General features: G+C 43.9%; 1 protein-coding gene across 5 annotated transcripts in view; it reads right to left on the reverse strand.

The window, feature by feature from the left end:
* The window catches only part of kif13a (kinesin family member 13A), a 167,348-nt gene that overhangs the window by 30,493 nt on the left and 116,306 nt on the right, over window positions 1-20,549 (reverse strand). For all 5 annotated transcript variants that reach the window (XM_055654640.1, XM_055654622.1, XM_055654631.1 and 2 more), the window contains 5 exons: window positions 20,113-20,237; window positions 13,184-13,360; window positions 10,637-10,729; window positions 8,215-8,367; window positions 5,692-5,769 (listed from right to left, as the gene is read on the reverse strand). In XM_055654640.1, coding sequence (XP_055510615.1) covers window positions 5,692-5,769; window positions 8,215-8,367; window positions 10,637-10,729; window positions 13,184-13,360; window positions 20,113-20,237 — 626 coding nt within the window. The remainder of the gene's footprint in view (window positions 1-5,691; window positions 5,770-8,214; window positions 8,368-10,636; window positions 10,730-13,183; window positions 13,361-20,112; window positions 20,238-20,549) is intronic.

The raw sequence follows: 20,549 nt of genomic DNA on the forward strand, positions 1-20,549 counted from the left end.
ACGGAGAATGAACGTAGCGGGTATGTTGGAGCTCGGGGACGTCTCTTAGAAGCTCATAACGGCAGGTACTCGGGAAGACTTGCTAACGGCAGGTAAGCTCGGGAAGACTCCTGAAGATTTTTCAACATGTTGAAAATTGTCCACGAGAGCCCCGAGTACCGACGAGCGGCCATTACCGTAAATCTCGGAGTTTGAATCAGGGCAAATTCGGGAGAACTCTTTGAATGAACTCGTACAGTGGGACAGGGCTTTTAGGAGTAGAGTTAGGCCATTCGGCCCATCAAGTCTACTCCACCATTCAATCATGGTTCATCTATCTCTCCCTCCTAACCCCATTCTCCTGCCTTCTCCCCATAACCTCTGACACCTGCACTATTCAAGAATCTATCTATCTCTGCCTTAAATAGATCCACTGACTTTGCCTCCAGTCTTCTGTAGCAAAGAATTCCACAGATTCACCACCCTCTGACTAAAGAAAGTCCTCCTCATCCGCCTTTAATTCTGAGGCTATGACTTCGAGTCCTAGACTCTCCCACTAGTAGAAACATCCTCTCCACATCCACTCTATCCAAGCCTTTCACTATACTTTACGTTTCAATGAGGTCCCCCCTCATTCTTCTGAACTCTTCTAAGACCTAGTGAGCAGACTTGACTTTGGAAATAGCGCCAAATCTAACAACTTGTAAAGAATGTCATCGTGTTCTGCACATGCGGCAGTGAAGCACCATTGGAATATAATTGGTTGTTCAAGCTGAGGCATCCATTGCCTACGGCATTTCAATTTATTTTTTGTGAGATTCCAATGATTAAGAGTAAACTGCTATGATGGGTTGTTCACTTTCCAGCATGTGTATCCCCAACCCTTTGAAAGCTTCTTTCTTGCTGCAGCTCAACACATAGAATGACACAACATACAACTTGCAGCCTAACTTCTTATATCTCATCTTCAAGCGTCACGAAAAGACATACTTGAATATGAACATGAAAATGTAAGCACTTAAAAATCAATCCTTTCAAGTCAGAATCATACAGCATAGAAACAACCTGCTTTCAGACCAACCTGCCCATGCTGAACAAGAAGCCCCATCTACACTCGTCCCACCTGTCCGCGTTTGGCCCATATATCCCTCTAAATCTTGAAGGACACAAAGTGCTGGAGCAACTCAGCAGGTCAGGCAGCACGTATAAGAAAGAACTACAGATACTGGCTAAAATCAAAGATAAGACACAAAATGCTGGAGTAAGTCAGCGGGACGCAGCATCTCTGGAGAGAAGGAATGGGCGACGTTTCGGGTCCACACCCTTCTTCAGAATCTCAGCATCTCTGGAGGACATGGGTAGGTGACGTTTCGGGTTAAGGCTTTTTTTCAGACGGGATCTTGATCCGAAACAACACGTCTCCATGTTCTCCAGATATACTGCCTAATCTGTTGTTACTCCTGCATTTTGTGTCATTTTGTGTATTAACCAGCATCTGTAGTCCCTGATTTTTCCTTCCGAACCTTTCCTGTCCATGTACCTGTCCAAATGCATTTGAAATGTTGTTATAGTAACTGCCTCAACTACCTCTGGCAGCTCGTTTCCACCGTCTGTGTGGGTGAAACTGAAAAGGTAAGCTGAAACCTCTTAGTAACTCTTTCCCCTCTCACCTTAAACCCATGTCCTCTGGTTCTTGATTCCCCTACTCTGGGTAAAAGACTGTGCATATACCCTATATACTCTCCCCATGATCCAAGCCCCTCTATAAAATCACCCTTCTTCCTCCTGCACTCCAAGGAATAAAGTCCTAACCTGCCTAAACTCTCCCTGTAGTCAGGCCTCAAGTCCTGGCAACATCCTCATAAATCTTCTCTGCACTCTTTCCAGCTTAACAACATCCTTCCTACAGCAGGTTGACCAAACCGGAACATAAAGTGTGAAGAAGGGGCTTGACCCGAAATGTCACCTATTCCTTTGCTCCAGAGATGTTGCCTGATATGCTGAGTTACTCGACACAAGAAGCTGGAGTAAGTCAGGCAGGGTCAGGCAGCATCTCTGGAGAGAAGGAATGGGTGACTTTTCGGGTCGAGACCCCTGTTCAGGCAACTTCTACACTCAATACCCTGACCGATGAAGGCCAATGTGCAAAAAGCCTTCTTGACCATTCGACCCACCCGAGACACTTGTGATTTGAAAATATTAGTGCGACAGAAACAGCCACAATTTTGCATGCGTGCAACAGCTGGATAATTTCCAAACAAGTCATGCCTTGCATGCTACATGTCTAATTAAAAAATGAGAATCAAACTCCATCTGTACGAGGTAACAGGATTTTTATCCATCTGTGCTAGGTACTTCCATTCTGCCCCGTCATCTACTACCCCATCCCTTATCATCTCACTTTGTTTGAAGACTAAATGTTCCCAACCCTCCACAGGACTTCATCTTACCTCCATGAAGACCTCTTGTGTTATCCTTAAATTATTTGGATGGTAAATACTTTTTAAAAAATAAAAAAATAAAATGCATGAGAAGATTTCTTGCAATTTTGCATTCCATTTGCATTCAGCTGCAGTGAAAGGGTGAAGCGGAATATGCTGGCTTGGGCAGCTTACAACGCAGCAGTATGAATATTAATTTCTCCAACTTCAAGTAACCCTTGCAACCCCTCATTCGCTCCGTCCCTACCCCACCCTGGTCACCGCACTAGTTTTACTGTTGTCCTTGTTTTCGTTTTACCTTTAGTTTAGTTTATTGTCACGTGTACCGAGGTACAGTGAAAAGCTTTTGTTGCCTGCTCACCAGTCGTTGAGTTTCTTGTCTGTATACTCGTTGTCACCAATCCCACACCCACCAATGGCCAATTGTGTGCCCTGCATGTCCTTGATTATCGAAGGTAGACACAAAATGCTGGACTCAGTAACTCAGCGGGACAGGCAGCATCTCGGGAGAGAAGGAATGGGTGACGTTTTGGGTTGAGGCCCTTCTTCAGACCTGAAACGTCACCCATTCCTTCTCTCCAGTGATACTGCCTGTCCCGCTTAGTTATTCTAGCATTTTGTGTCTAGACAATAGGTGCAGGAGTAGGCCATTCGGCCCTTCGAGCCAGCACCGCCATCCAATGTGATCATGGCTGATCATCCCCAATCAGTACCCCGTTCCTGCCTTCTCCCCATATCTTTTATGTAAACCAGCATCTGCAGTTCCTCCTTACACATTTCCTTGATTATCAGTGCTTTTTGCATATTTTCATTTCCCCCAAGTACTGTCAATATCTCTCATTCCCCTCTCCCCTGACTCTCATGATGAAGTAGGGTCTCGACCCGAAACGTCACCTTTTCCTTCGCTCCAGAGATGCCGCTAGTCCCGCTGAGTTATTCCAGCTCTTTGTGACTATCTTTAGTTATCTGTTACCATGACAGTAAGGTGGCGCAGCAGTGGAGCTACTGCCTTAAGGGCCTGTCCCACTTGGCGATTTTTTTCGGCGACATATCAGTGTCACCTAAAGATTTTGAACATTTCAAAATCCAGCGGCGACAAATAAAAGTTGCAACACTTGACAAAACGCCACGCGTCAATACGTCGTCACGCCATATATTTTTCGGTGACCTGATATGTCAGTCAATGATGCCGGCAGTCGCTGAAAAAATCACCGTGGGGCAGGCCCTTTACAGCGCCCAGACCCAGGCTCGATCCTGATTATGGGTGCCTGTTTGTACGGAATTTGTACATGCTCCTATATCTTCGTTTTCCTCCCACGCTGCAAAGACGCACAGGTTTGTAAGTTAATTGGCTTGGTATAAATGTAACATTTTCCCTATTGTACGCAGGGTGGTGTTAGTGTGCAGGGATCGCTGGTCGCCACGGACTTGGTGGGCCTGTTTCCGTGCTGTATCTCTAAACTAAACTAATCAGGAACTTGCTCAAAACTGCCAGCCAACCACTTGTGTATGGGTCAGTGTGCTCCTGTCCTCCCTGCCAATGTACTCCAGAAACAAGGTGGTGGCCAGATGCTGGCAGATTATATTTAGGTTTAGCTTTATCATTGTCACATATACCGGGGTACAGTGAAAATCTTTCTATCCACAGATCTGATATTATACATAAGGACAATCAAGTCAAATTTGAGCACAAAAGGCAGAGCAAAGAGGAAGAATACAGAGTGCAGAATATAGCTCAAGGAATCGTGGCCACTGACTGAACAACTCCCTGTTTGCCAGCATTTCCTCTTTTATTTCATTGATGCTGCAGCCTCTGTGTTGCTTCCAGCTGTTTCGTTATTGTCCCTTTTTGGAATGTGTAATACATCTTTGGAATGCACGGCACACATCTGTGGTCGAAAGTGTTATTTCCAAGTGGGATCATCTTACAGAGAGTTGACCTCAATAATCCTCCTCACCCATATGCTTCCCATATTAGCCAGGCCAGCCACAAAGCTTCACAACAATTTGCATTAACTATGTTGCTGAATTCACAGGCAGCCCGTGCAGTTGCAATGCACACTGGATCAAATGGGCTTACTATCATTTAAGATTTGTGCAATTTATGAGAGGTTACAGATAGGGTAGACAGTCAAAACCTTCCCCCCCCCCCCCATGGTGGAAATGTCCATCATTAGAGTACTTAGCTTTACGGTGAGAGGGGAGAAGTTTGTAGGGGATGCGCGGGACAGGTATCTTTTTCACACAGAAAGTGGTGGGTGGCTGGGACACAAAGAGTCAATCAAAATACAATTGTAACGCGTCAGATGTGAAGGCTGTCTGATGAACCAGGTTTTTATCCAGGCAAAAGTTAACACACACACACACATTATAGCTCCCTGGACCACAGATGAATGGGCAATGAGATTATTCAAGCCAAAAAACAAATAAAATGCAGGCAATTTTTCAAAACAATCTGCTGGTGCAACTACAGTAAGAAACTCAGTACTTTACCTTGTCGTTGCGTGGCCCCTTGAAGACAGATACTTTTATCACCTTCCCTCCGTCGACCCCATTACCCCCATAAATCCACCATGTCTACAGCGTTGCATATAACACTTACTTCAACTAGATTGGACTGTGGCCAAACTTAAAGAATATTCCATGTGCATGGGGCTCGTTTGTTATGAAGCCTTATGATAAGTAACATTTTAACACTATTTTTCAACTGGACTGTAGATTGTTGATGCCCCAGATAATTACACTTTAAGCCAAGAAGGTTTCTAATACAGAAGGTGACACAAAGTATGTCAGAGTGAGGCCAATCGCAAAATGGAGGAACAGCACCTCATATTTCACTTGGGCAGCTTACAACCCAGCGGTAGGAATATTGATTTCTTTAATTTCATATAATCCTTGCGTTCCCCCTTCTCTCCATCCACCCCAACCCCCTACCCTAGTTGTCCTACTAGTTTCACTGTCGTCCTGCTTAGTTTCCACAGGCAACGGTGGACCACTGTGGGCTCTACCTTGCCTTGATCTTCATTGTTGGCATTCATAGCTTTAATTTATTTGTTCTATATACCTCTAGTTTCCCTCTCCCCTGACTCTCAGTCTGAAGAAGGGTCTGGACCCGAAACGTCACCTACTCCTTTCCTCCAGAGATGCTGCCTGACCCGCTGAGTTACTTCAGCACTTTGCGTCTATCTTCAGTGCTACACACTATGTCTGGTGCCCATTCCTATGCACCGGGTGGTAAATGAGTCTGCTGTTGACTTGCTGTGGTACGTACATGGTGAACGTTGGGTGTGCTGACGCTCCTCTTCATGTACTTTCCTTTGGATGAAAGTGCTTCTTTCACCGTAACAGCCTAATACAAGGACAAAAAACCCAGAGTAAAACTCGTGCATCGTGAAGGAGAGTCACAAACAGACTGTTTTTCACATAATCATCGCTAAACGAGAAAGCCGTGACCTGCAATAACTTAAACCCCTGGAGACCGTGTACAGCAAACCAGATTTGAGTGTATGACGGAACTCTGTGGGTTTGGACAGCATCTGTAGAGGGAAATAGACAGCGACTGTTTCAGGTCGGGAACCTTTCTTCAGATGAATGCTGTCTGAAACGTCACTTGTCCTTTTCCTTCCACAGATGCTGTCTGACACCCCAGTTCCTCCAGCAGTTTGTTGTCCACTGAAGGTTGCAGCATCTGCAGGTTATAGTCTAATGCCCCTGTCCCACTTAGGAAACCTGAACGGAAACCTCTGGAGACTTTGCGCCCCACCCAAGGTTTCCGTGCGGTTCCCGGAGGTTGCAGGAGGTTGCAGGTAGTGGAAGCAGATAGGGAGACTGACAAAAACCTCCGGGAACCGCACGGAAACCTTGGGTGGGGTGCAAAGTCTCCAGAGGTTTCCGTTCAGGTTTCCTAAGTGGGACAGGGGCATGAGGGAACTCTTCCCATGGCCCAAATTCAGAATCATGTTCTATTCAAGAATGTCCTTAAAATATGTGCTTAAAGCTCATCCCACAACATTCTGGGATGATAAATTAACGGGACTGTGACGTATTGAAGCATTTTAATCAATTATCAGGACACCAAATGTAAGAATGGATTTTCACCGAGTCCCCTCCCCTCCATCCTCCCTCTGCATCACTGCCAATCACTCAGAAATCTTTACAATGTCACATCTCACATAAAGTCATCCACCTAAAACATAGAAACATAGAAAATAGATGCAGGAATTAGGCCATTCGGCTCTTTTAACCAGCACCGCTATACACTATGATCATGGCTGATTATCCAAACTCAGTACCCCGTTCCTGCTTTTTCCCCATATCCCTGGATTCCTTTAGCCCAAAGAGCTGAATCTGAATCTCTCTTGAAAACATCCAGTGAAATGGCCTCCACTGCCTTCTGTGGCCGAGAATTCCACAGATTCACAACTCTGGGTGAAAATGTTTTTCCTCATCTCAGTCCTAAATGGCCTACCCCTTATTCTTAAATTGTGACAGCTGGTTCTAAACACCCCCAACATCGAGAAATTATTTCCTGCATCTAGCCGGTCCAATCCCTTAAGAATTTTGTATGTTTCTAGAAGATCCAATCCAATACAACGCAAAACAGGCCATTCGGCCCAACTTGCCCATGCAAGATGCTCCATCTACACGTCCCACCTGCCCGCGTTTGGCCCATATCTGTCTAAACCTTTCCTGAACATTTTGCAAACAAAATAAAGCAAAAAGGACTTTTGAGTTCCATCACACACGCAAAGCTGGCTTGCTACTGTACACTGTTTCTATAGATAATATGACTGAAGAGCCACATTAATAAATAGCATCAAAATTGGATTTCACATCAGATCATTACATCTTTCAAGACATGAAACAGACATTGTAAGGGAGGGGAACGCAAAACTGATGAACACAACAAACTGCTCATTGTTCATTGTAACTAACCAACAACCATTGAACATGTTTCACACTGTAAACACTGACTGACCAACTAACAATTCACACAATATTTTGATGATGACGCTATCAACTTTCAACTATATTTTGCTGTAAGAACTTATCACCAGACATTGCGACATTTTTGCTATTTTGCAACTATCCCTTCGTTGCAGGGTAGCTGAAATCTGAACATTGTTCAGATTCTTAAAGCCCCAACTGTTTAGAGAGTTTTTGGACACTTTTCATTTTCATAAGATAATCATAAATTATACGAGCTGAATTAGGCCATTCGGTCCATCAAGTCTACTCCGCCATTCAATCATGGCTGATCTATCTCTCCCTCGTAAACCCATTCTCCTGCCTTCTCCCCATAACCCCTGACACCCGTACTAATCAAGAACCTATCTATCTCATTGCCTTAAAAATATCCATTGATTTGGCCTCCACCGCCTTCTATGGCAATGAGTTCCACAGATTCACCACCCTCTCACTAAATAAATTTCTCTTCATCTTCCTAAAGGAAAGTCCTTTTGTTCTGAGGCTATGGCCTCTGGCCCTAGACTCTCCCACTAGTGGAAACATCCTCTCCACATCTGCCCAGTCCAGGCCTGGGTGATGCTGGTGCTATCATCTTTCAAGTACATTTTGCTGTATGAACTAATTCCCCAGCTTTTATTGTCTACTTTTGATTTTTCCAGCTTCTGCAGTTTTTTCTTGAACAATTGTCTTTGTGGCATTTTTGCTATTTTGCACCTATCCCTTTGTTGCAGAATAACTGACATCGGAAGGAACGCTGCTTGGATTCTTAAAGCCCCAACTTTTTGGAGAGTGTTTGGACACAACCAATTCATGTACAGCCTCTTACCTGTCGGAGCCTTTCCAAACTCAGGATATTTTCCACCTCCAACACTCCTCTTGTATACTTCTCAATGTAGGTTTCTCCATCCCCTGCACCATCATTTTCATTCTTGGCTGCCATGAGAGCCAAGGTCTCTCGATCTTCCGTCTCCTCTGAGGCCTGTGCAGGATAAAGGCAATTTGTCAGCGTGATGATAAATCTAGAGAGCTGAGCAATCCTGAATCATACACACGACTAAAACATTGCCATTGCACTTCCACAATAAGAAGAGAAAGCTTTAAGTCTAATTACTTCTATGTTTCAACAAATAAAAATTCTAACTCTCCCTGATTCGGGCATGTTAGTCGGTGTGGGCAAGTCGTGCCGAAGGGCTTGTTTCCGTGCTGTATAAGTCTATGATCAAGATCTCCGAAGGTGGACAGGTTTGTAGGTTAATTGGCTTCGGTAAAGATTGTAAATTGTCCCTAGTGCATAGGATAGTGCTAGCCTACAGGAATCGCTGGTCGACGTTGACCAAAGGGCCTGTTTCCGCGCTGTATCTCTACACTAGACTAAACGGGACTCTAAATTGGTCTGCGATGAACTAATAACTGAGAAAATAACAGGAGGATTATATACTGGAATCATTTGACTTCTGAAATTTTGAGAGCATTAATTACGGTTCAACTCGGGTCTCTGAATTTTGCCGCCACAAGAGGGCAGTCAGAAAAGCTGACAGTTCGCAGGATTAAAAACTAATTTGTGGATTCCAATATTAATAAGACTTAGCTATAAGGTCAGAGGGAGAAAGTTTAAAGATGATGAGCAGGGCAAGTGTCTTTTCCCAGCACGGGGGAGAAAAAAAGACACAAAGTGCTGGAGGAACTCAGTGGGTCAGCAGAACATGGAGAGGTGACGTTTCTGGACGGACCCTCCTTCAGGTTGTTGGAAACAGGGAGGATGCTTTCCAGTGGTGAGGCCGTTAAGATCCAGAGGTCACGGTGTCAGGATTTTAAACAGAGGTCAGTCCTTTAGGAAGAAATTGGTGAATCAACGGAATTCTCTGCCATGGAGGACTGTGGAGACCTGGACATTATTAGAGGAGGGAGATATAATGCTAAGGAGATCGGAGATGTTGGGAGAAAGCAGGATCGTGGTCGTGGTGTGGGTTACACTGAATGTATTCAAGATAGAGTTAGATTTAACTCTTAGGGCTAATGGAATGAAGGGATATAGGGAGAAAGCAGCAACTGATTTTGGACGATCAGCCATGATCATTTGGATGGCGGTGCTGGCTCGAAGGGCCGAATGGCCAACACCTGCACATATTTTCTGTGTTTCTATGTTTCTATGAATGATCGAGCAGACCCAAGGGGCTATATGACCTTCTAATTTCTGCTCCTACTTTCCAAATTGCGGAGACATCCAGGTAGACAAAAATGCTGGAGAAACTCAGCGGGTGCGAAAGCATCGATGGAGCGAAGGAAAAAGGCAACGTTTCGGGCCAAAATCCTTCTTCAGACTGATGTGGGTGGGGGCTGGAGGAGGAAAGGAAGAGGAGGAGCCAGAGGGCTGAGGGAGAGCAGAGAAGGGGAGGAGAAAATAAGGGCTACCAGAAATTGGAGAAGTCAATGTTTATGCTGCTGGGGTATAAACTGCCCAAGCGAAATATGAGGTGCTGCTCCTCCAATTTCCGGTGGTGCTCACTTTGGCCATAGAGGAGGCCCAGGACAGAAAGGTCGGATTCGGAATGGGAGGGGTAGTTGAAGTGCTGAGCCACCGGGAGATCAGGTAGGTTACTGCGGATCAAACATCCTTCTTAAACACGAGCCATCCAGGTTTTTGGTCTGTACAACATCAATGCGAGTGTAATTGTTCTTGAAGTACCTTGCGTGCAGTCAGGCCAACTCAAAGAACACCAAGAAAGAACACAAAGTGCTGGAGTAACTCAGCGGTTCAAGCAGCATCTCTGGAGAACACGAGTAGGTGACATTTTGGGTCGATACCTTCTTCAGGCTTTACGTTCAGAAGACGAAGGGTCTCGACCCGAAACGTCACCCATTCCATCTCTCCAGAGAAGCTGCCTGTCCTGTTGAGTGACTACAGCTTTTTGTGTCTATATTCGGTTTAATTCAGCATCTGCAGTTCCTTCCTACCCATTAGCTATAGCGGCTCTGAACCGGCCCTGCTGAGTGCCCCCCACCCCCATGGACTGTCTCCCTCGGATGGTCACGTCGCACAGACACATCTGCACTTTAGTCTGTTTGAACTGTTTTGACTATTTTACTGTTGTAATGTTCTTTTTACAAATCATGCTCTCGGGGTATCTATATCTAAATCTAAATGTTATTAGTTATTTAAGTTATGACATCGGATGGAAGCTGCATACCAAATCTCGTGGCGCTTATGTGCAATTATGTTGATTGCCGGACGCCGGACGCAGATTTACCTTGGGTATGTTGGAAACTATTTCATATGTAACTCCACACGAGTGAAGAATGTACTTGTACGACATTCTTCGCTTCAGACTCTGGGTAAAACTCTGTAAAAGTCATTAGAGAAATACGTTTGAATTAAGAACTTAATGAGATCAATTCTTCCCCTCTATGAGAAATTTAACAAGCAGCGTAAAAAGAACACAGAATAATGCTTTAAAGAACTGGCAGCACTTTAAACGCTGGCACCTCCGCCGGAGTGGATTCAATAATACCCACGGCTTTCCTTGGGCTGGCTGAGTCACTACAGCAACAAGCAAGGCAGACCAAGCTGGGAGATCACCAATTAGTGAACCCTTCAAGTCTCATAACCCACAAGCTCAAATCAGGAGTTTGATGCAATGGTCATGTTAATAAGTCATAGGAGCAGAAGTAGGCCATTCGGCCCATCGACTAAAAGTAGGCCATTCGGCCCATCACCCTCTAACTAAAGAAATTCCTCCATTTTAAAGGTGCTTCCTTTTATTCTGAGGCTGCCCTCTGGTCCTAGACTCTTCCGCTGATGAAAACATCCTCTCTGCATCCAGACCTTTCACTATACGGTAAGTTTCAATGAGGTCCCCCCCTCATCCTTTCTAAACTCCAGCGAGTACAGGCCCAGTGCCGTCAAATGCTCATCATACATTAACCCACTCATCCCTGGGCTCATTCCCCTAAACCTCCTCTGGACCCTCTCCAGTGCCGGCACATCCTTCCTCAGATATGGGGCCCAAAACTGTGCACAATATTCACCAGAACATGCCAGCCAGATACAGCACTTTTACTGCCTCGACCATTAGATTCTATATCTGGCCTTAGTTCACAGTGGCAACTTTGTGTACCAATTTTAACTAAATCTGCACTGCAGATTCTGAAAACTATTTTAACAGTACTTTCTTTCACTGTGAATTGGAGGAAGGCAAAAGGATCATTGTCATGATAATCAGCGAGGTGGACGTTTACCCCTTCCCTTATCACCCCCTGAATATTCTACCCCACATCCATGCAATGAGAAACCAATGTGCAAGAACCTACCACTATCCACAGTGGCACAGCGTTAGAGCTGCTGCCTTACAGCGCCAGAGACCCGGGTTTGATCCTGACTATGGGTACTGCTGGACGGAGTTTGTACATTCTGCCTGTGACCTGGGTGAGCTTTCTCCAGTTTCCTCCCACACTCCAAAGATGTACAGGTTTGTAGGTTAATTGGCTCTGGTAAAAATAATAAATTATTCCTAGCATGTAGGATAGTGCAGGTGTATGCTGTGATCTCTGGTCGGCGTTGACTTGTTGGGCCGAAGGGCCTGTTTCTGTTTTTCTAATGTCTAGAGTGTAGTTGTTCAGAGTTACAGTGTGATAACAAGCCTTGCCGACCAGCGATTCCCGTTACACAAGCTCAAACTAGACTCTCGGGACAATTTACAATTTTTTACCAAAGCCAATCAGCCTACAAACCTGTACGTCTGTGGTAGGAGTGTGGTAGGAACTCGGCGAAAATCCACGCAGGTCACGGGGAGAACGTACAAACTCTGTACAGACAGCACCGGTAGTCAGGATCGAACTCGGGTCTCTGGCGCTGTGAGGCATCAACTCTACCACTGCCCCACCGTGCCGCCCCGACAAAAAATGTGTCGACAAAAAGTGTCCAATGGGATCTTCAACAATGTCTCATTGCTATACATGAACAGACATATTGTCCCAGAGGAAGCAGATTCATTTCCACTACTGGTCAATATTATACTCAACGGCATAGGTGACATGTAATATACACAGCAGAGCTTACATTCTATAATGAAGCCAGTCACTTAAAAAAATTCTGGTATAATCAAAAGAAAATTGCCTTGAAATAACAATGTCCATATTGTGACATTCAGTAAGTCTTTATCCGAATTAATTTGCAAATGTTTTAACATTGCATGTCCAATGATACTGGGCCTTGTAACTCTTGCATTGATAAGACTTTATCAGTATGCCAGCTTCAATTCAGAATTTATTATGAATGCAGATTTGCCTTAATTTTTAGATACAATTCCTGGTCTCTTATGTTCCACCTTGGATAAAACATTGATGAAGTAGGTTTGAACACTTAACATATTAGTTAGATTTACTCAAGCAAATAATAAAAACTGTAAGTTGGGACAAATAAAATTGGAGACAAGAAGGGCTTTCTTCTATGGAAATTAGTCTATCTTTCAGTGACGAACACATCATAAATAGGTCTCAGTGCATAACGCTCTCAGCTGGTCCGTTTGGTTCCAGTGGTTGGCCAGCGACTCTACCGCTGCGCCACCGTGACGCCCTCTTGCTTCCCTGAAAAATAACAGGTTTTGGTTAAAGACAAAATGCTGGAGTAACTCAGCGGGGCAGGCAGCATCTCTGGAGAGAAGGAATAGGTGACGTTTCAGGTCGAGACCCTCCAGAGATGCTGCCAGTCCCGCTGAGTTACTCCAGCATTTTGTGTCTACCTTCGATTTAAACCAGCATCTGCAGGTTTTGGTTAACTTACACCAGCCGTTTCCTACCTGCTTATTGTAGATATTGACGGCTATACGCTTGCGCAGCACCAGCTCCACCGCGGCAGGGTGGCTGAGCTGCACCGTCACCTTCACAATCAAGTAGATGCGTTCATTCTGGCCGGTGACTTTGTTCAAATAGATCGAATCATGGACTGATGAATCCCAGGACGCAACAGCAGAGATCTGGAAGCCAGGGGAGAAAAAAAATGAACTGGATTTTAACAGATACTTAAAGCTTCCACGTTAAAGTTACCTGCTTGTCTGCTGTTTAACCTCATCACATAAGCAGCTTGTAGCAAGGCCAGCAGCATAATACGTAGACCAAGGGTTCCCAACCTGGGGAACATTTACCCCCAGGGGGTACATGTCGCCTACCCAGGGGGTCAATTTGTCGAATCTGGATTTGTACATATTTTCTCTCATTGACTGACTGTGTTTGATTCTGGTATACCGGTATCTGTTCATCATTAGTTGTTCATAAATTCAGGGACAGTTTCTTCCTAGTTGTTATCAGGCAACTGAACCATTCTATCACCAACTGGAGAGCGGTCCTGTCCTCCCATTTACTCCATTGGAGACCTTCAAACTATCTTTAATCGGACTTTACCGGACTCTATCACAGACTTTATCCTATATCTGTATACAGTGAATTGCATGAATGTAATCATGTATAGTATCCAAACATGTCCTTGTGTACAAAATCATCAGAGGAATAGATCGGGTAAACGCAGAGTCTTTTGCCCAGAGTATGGGAATCGAGAACCAGATGACATAGGTACATGGTGAAGGGGAAAAGATTTAATGGGAATCTGAGGGAATCTGAGTTTTTTTACACAAAGGGCGGTGGGTGTATGAAACAAGTTGCCGGAGGAGGTCGTTGAAGGAGGTACTATCGCAACGTTTAAGAGACATTTAGACAAGTACATGGATAGGGCAGTTTCAGAGGGACATGGGCCAAAAGCCCATAAAATGTTGTTCAGCACGGACTTGTAGGGCCGAGATGGCCTGTTTCCGTGCTGTAATTGTTATATGGTTATATGGTTATTTATAAAAGCAGGCAGGTGGGACTAAATTAGATGGGGCATGTTGGTCGGCGTGGGCAGGTTGGGCCAAAGGGCTTGTTTCATGCTGTTTAATTCTGTGACTCTAGTCTTTACGCTGACAGGATTGCATGGAACAAAAAAACTTCACTGTAGCTCAGCACATGACAATAATAAACTAAACTAAACTGAACCAAAGATGACGTTTCGTATCAAGACTCTTCTTCAGATTATTGATCAGACGTCTTCAGATATAGCTACTTTTAAAGTTTAGACTTCCATGCAACAGAGGATTTCTTCTCCCACTCACTTCTTCTTAACTTTTCATTTTAAATGCACTGAGGGTGCGGCACGGTGGCGCATCGATAGAGTTGCTACCTTATAGCGCTGTTGACCCAGGTTCGATCCTGACCACGGGCCCGCTGTCTATACGGAGTTTGTACCCTCTCCCCGTGACCTGCGTGAGTTTTCTCCGGGTGCTCCGGTTTCCTCCCATACTTGTACAGCATTGAAAGTTAATTGGCTTCGGTAAGAAATTGTAAATTGTCTCTAGTGTGTATAGGATAGTGTTAGTGTATGGGGATCGCTGGTCGACACGGACTCGGTGGGTTGTTTAGTGTATCACTAAACTAAACAACTAAACTGAACCAAAGGTGATATGTTCAAGAAGGAACTGCAGATGATGGAAAATCGAAGGTAGACAAAAATGCTGGAGAAACTCAGCGGGTGCGGCAGCATCTATGGAGCGAAGGAAATAGGCAACGTTTCGGGCCGAAACCCTTCTTTCGGGTCGAGACCCTTCTTCAGACCATTGATCAGACTTCTTCAGATATGGCTTCTTTTTAAATTTAAAATTCCTTACACCGCCCCATTCACTTCTTCTATGCTTGTCATTTTAAATGCCCTGCCAGATAGATTTCTGTTATTCATCCCATTCTTTGCAACACAGCAGCACAGTAAATATTTCAAACTTTTTTTCGTGTGTAAGTAAATCAAGTTTTATGTTGCAAGATACTTAAGAGTAGGACAACCAGACACTCAATAATGAAGTGGATTCAGCAAATGGTTCTTCAATTATAAATGGCTGTCTCTGTAGTCTGGCGCTCCCAGCGCTGAATGACGTTCACAGACTGTAAAAAAGGTTTGATAAAAAGGAGTGGAAAGAGATGCATGACAAAACAATGTGTTTGATGTGCGTTTGACGGCACTGGGCCTGTACTCGCTGGAGTTCAGAAGAATGAGGGGGGACCTCATTGAAACTTACCGAATCGTGAAAGGCTTGAATAGTGGGAATGTGGAGAGGATGTTTCCACTACTGGAAGAGTCTAGGACTAGAGGCCACAGCCTCAGAATTAAAGGACGTACCTTTAGAAAGGAGATGATTAGATTTTTTTCAGTCAGAGGGTGGTGAATCTGTGGAATTCTTTGCCGCTGAAGGCTGTGGGGGCCAAGTCAATGGATATTTTAAGGCGGAGAATGACAAATTCTTGATTAGTGCAGGTGTCAAGGTGTTATGGGGAGAAGACAGGAGAATGGGGTTTAAAGAGATAGATAGATCAGCCATGATTGAATGGCAGAGTAGACGTTGGGCTGAATGGCCTGATTCAGCTCCTAGTATTTGAACATATACGCAGACTGAAATTCTCCCACCTAGTCTATATTCACATGATTTCTCAAATAACCACTAAAAATACTTAATTACCAACACCCTAACATAGAAATATATTTCAAACAAGATTTTTTTTCATTTTTTTGCTTTAGAGATACAGCGCAGAAATAGACCCTTCGGCCCACCAGGTCCGCACCGACCAGCGATTCCCGCACATTAACACTCTCCTACACACACTAGGGACAATTTGAAATTTATACCAAGCCAATTAACATGCAAACCTGCACGTCTATTAAGTGTGGGAGAAAACCGGAGATCCCGGAGCAAACCCACGCGGCCATGGGCAGAACGTACGGACAAGCGCCCGTAGTCAGGATCGAACCCGGGTCGCTGGCACTGCAAGGCAGTAGCTCTACCACTAGGCCACCGGTATTTAAAATAAAAATGGTAACTGCATCCATCAGGGCAAGCGATGCTTGTGCTTGTGAAATGGAGTATTCGCCCATCTCGGCACTTAGCGGTAACTTCAAGCACATAATCACCGGAGAAAAATGCCCTGTCAAGTGACCCTCTGGTATGCGTGGCATTTTAAATGAGTTCTCTTGTTTCCCAGTGGACTAAATGTCAGAGGGCAGCCAGCTCCAGCCTGCCGGAGTCAGCTCATTAAATGAGGATTACTGTCAAACTGCGGTATCATCTCACTTGAGGCGAGGTGCTCGAATAACATGCACTCAGTGCCAACCCCAATCAATTTATGCCGTGGAGCCACTTCTCCTCCCCTGACAGTCTGCTGACTGTTACTGTTGACTGTAAAACAAGTTTGACGACGCAGAGAGCAATGTGAACCCATGCAGCAAAATAATTAGTGAAAATATCACATTAAGTCTACTTCTGAAAATTGAGATTTGCTCTTGGAAATTGAGATTTCTGAAAATCTTAATTTCCAAGAGCAAATCTCAATTTTCAGAAGGAGACTTAACGTGATTATTTGACTAATCCCCAATGCAGCAAATATCAATTTTCAGAAAATTCGGATTTCTGAAAATCTTCTGAATTTTCTGAAAATTGAGATTTGCTGCATTGGAGATTAGTTCTTGGTTGAACAAGACCTTGGATCTCTAATAAGGCATTTCATTCCCCAGAGCTTAATTTCTACCCTTGCCTCTGCTACAACCCCACTTCCTCCAATTTTAAACTTTCTCGCTCATTCTAAAATTTTCATCCATCCATTTTTGGTACCTGAGCTAAATTCTGTCTGGTAGCCACATACGGACACAAAGTGCTGGAGCATTTCAGCATCCACCTATATCCACCTATTCCGGCTTCACATTTCACGCCTCTTCTATCCTTCTCTCACTAACGTTTGTCATTTCATCTCTGGCCTTTGTATAACCAACTGCACATCAACACCTCCCTGCCCCTTCCCCCACCCTTCACCTGTATCCACCTATCACTTGCCCGGCTTTGTCTTGTTCCCACCTCTCCATGTCCTCCAGAGATGCTGCTTGAGCTGCTGAGTTACTCCAGCACTTTCTGTTCTATGCAAGATTCCAGCATCTGCAGTTCCATGAGCCTCTAGTCCTCGTTATTTTCGTGTTTGTTTTCTAGGTCTGCACAAAACCTGAGAGTCTTCAATTTACAATAGAAGTCTTTAATGCTTTACTCAATGCTGGCAGCAAGACAACTCAGAATGGCTGCACGCTCACTGTCTACAGACCGGATAAACTATATACAAAACATCCGCCTTTGTCTGTGCAGCGCCACCTGCTGCACGGGAGGAGCAATGGGTCCTCCCACCCCACACAGTCCACCAAACATCACAGTTATTTTGGTTAGTTTAGTTTATAGCACGGAAACAGGCCTTTCGGCCCACCGAGTCCGCGCCGACCAGCGATCACCGCCCACTTACATTATCCTACACACTATAGGGGCAATTTATAATTTTACCCAAGCCAATTAACTGCATGGGTTTTCTCCAGTTTCCACCCACAGTACAAAGATGCACACGTTTGTCGGCTAATTTGCTTGGTAAAAATTGTATATTATCATTAGTGTGTGTTAGATAGTGTTAGTGTGAGGGGATTCCCCCCCCCCTCCCCCCCCCCCCCTCACCTTAAACCTATGTTCTCTGGCTCTTAATTCCCCTGCTCTGGGCAAAATACTCTGTGCATTAATGACTCTGAGCACTGAATGCGACTGATAAGCAAGAAACATAAGTTAAATACATATACTTAAATGTTGCTGCATTTATACCAATACAGTATGATTAAATACAGTGTGTAGGAAGGAACTGCAGATGCTGGTTTACACCAAAGGTAGACACAAAATGCTGGAGTAACTCAGTGGGACAGGCAGCATCTCTACAGAGAAGGAATGTTTTTTTTTAATGTTGGGGCTGCTGCAGAGTGAGCAGAGGGCTGTACGTTCAAAGGGGGAGAGGTGAGAGTCGGTAAGGGGAGTAGTAAAGTTGAGACGGTTGGTCTGAAGAAGGGTCTCAACCCGAGACTTCACCCATTCCGTCTCTCCACAGATGCTGCCTGTCCCACTGAGTTACTCCAGCATTTTATGTTTAACTTCGATGTAAACCAGCATCTGCAGTTCCTTCCGACACAATCAATGCATCACGTCAGAAAATCCTTTGTAAAATTAAACCCTCATTTAAACTAATAGAAAAGGTTCGTTGATATATTCAGTTTGCGCAAGAATCACGGAAAATAGTGTTCTTATCTTCAGAAAAATTTCAGGAAGATAACAATGACCAAAAGAAGTCAGTTCTCAGTTTCACAGAAAGGCTGCAGCACAGAAGGCCATTCTACCCTTTGACTATATACTAACTCTATGCAAGAAATGCACAGCTATTCCGAGTCCACTGCTCACACCTGAATTTTATTTTACTAATGAGTAGGACTGAGATGAAGAAAGAGTGGTAGGGGAAAGAGTGGTAGGGAAAAATATTTTCACCCAGAGTTGTGAATCTGTGGATTTAGATTTAGCTCTTAGGGCTAACGGAATCAAGGGGTATGGGGAAAAAGCAAGAACGGGGTACTGATTTTGGATGATCAGCCATGATCATATTCAATGGTGGTGCTGAATGGCCTACTCCTGCACCTATTTTCTATGATTATACAGTTGCATTACTGGGCAGATCAGTGAACTTTATTCACATTTAATTTATGGCTGAAACAGCCTTAAGAATAGCACGAATAAAAATATTTATAATATATATAATTAAATACATAATGAAAATATAAAACATAATAAAAAATATATATACCTGTATCTATAACATCATAAAATATATATGTCATCGTAAAACCTATATAATAATACATTTGTAATGAATTAAGCATAACTATGATATTAAATGGCATTAACAGGATGATTACAGTGTTTGTGGTTAATTCAATGGTGCTTCAATATAGTCAATTGATTGCAGACCATCACACAAATTAACTTTTCCATGGACTCCATCTGCACCTCACCATGCCTTGCAAGGCCACCAGCACAATCAAGAACGAGTCACACCCAGGCCACTCCCTCTTCTCTCATCAGCCAAAAGGTATAGAAGTGTGAAAACGCACACCTTCAGATTCAGGGACAAATTGTTCACAGCTGATATCAGGTAACTATACATCCTACCAACAACGAGAGAGCAGTCCAGGACTACTATCTACATCATTGGACATCGGACTGTCTTTGATCGGACTTTACTAGCTTTATCTTGCACTAAACGTTATTCTCGTTATTCCCAATATCACGTATCTCTGTACTCTGTGTAGGAAGGAACTGCAGATGCTGGTGTCTATGGTATATAGACACACTGAACTTTATCTCCTGTTCCGTATTATGTTTACATATTCTGTTGTGCTGCAGCTGGCAAAAATGTCATTGTCCTATCTGGGACACAAGACAATAAAACTCTCTTGACTCTTGGTTTAAACCGAAGATGGACACAAAAAGCTGGAGTAACTCAGCGGGACAGGCAGCATCTCTGGAGAGAAGGAATGGGTGATGTTTCGGGTCGAGTACCTTCTTCAGACTGCAAACTGTATGACATCAGACTGCACACTGTGGTAGCTCGATTGTAATCATGTATTGTCTTTCCGCTGACTGCAAACAAAAGCTTTTCACTGTACCTCGGTACACGTGACAATAAACTGAACTCAAACTCAAATATTCAACATGGAGGCTGCAGGGGGTGAGAAGGGTAGGGTGGGGAATTGCCCTGCAATGGAATGGAATCGTTTATAGATGTGTTAGAAATGAAAATTGACAAACTTCTGTACCTCGTCTTCACTGTGCTTGATAATAGGCAAATAAAAGAACTGGCTGCCATGTTCCTTCGGTAAGATGGAATTCACTCCGGGTGCATGGGGACCCGTGAGTTGTTCATTTGCACGAAGGTCGTCAGCTTAAAAAAAAAGTAGAAAGGGCAATGAATGATCGAAGACACTTAACTTTAAACTGCTGTTTCAAACTCACATTTTCATCTTATAATTAATAATTGTATCATGTAATATTGAATGAATTAATAAGTTTATTGCCATGTATACACATACAAGGAATTTACCTTGATGCTCCAACCGCAAGTTACAACATGACATACAGTGACGGTTAGGAATCACACATAAAACATGAATAATAAAACATTATTGATTAAACATGTGAATTAAATAAAACACAAGAGCAAAAGGAGCTACATATTTTTGGTTATTGAGTAGAG

Source organism: Leucoraja erinacea, chromosome 2 (assembly GCF_028641065.1).
Source record: "Leucoraja erinacea ecotype New England chromosome 2, Leri_hhj_1, whole genome shotgun sequence".
Lineage (NCBI taxonomy): Eukaryota > Metazoa > Chordata > Chondrichthyes > Rajiformes > Rajidae > Leucoraja > Leucoraja erinaceus.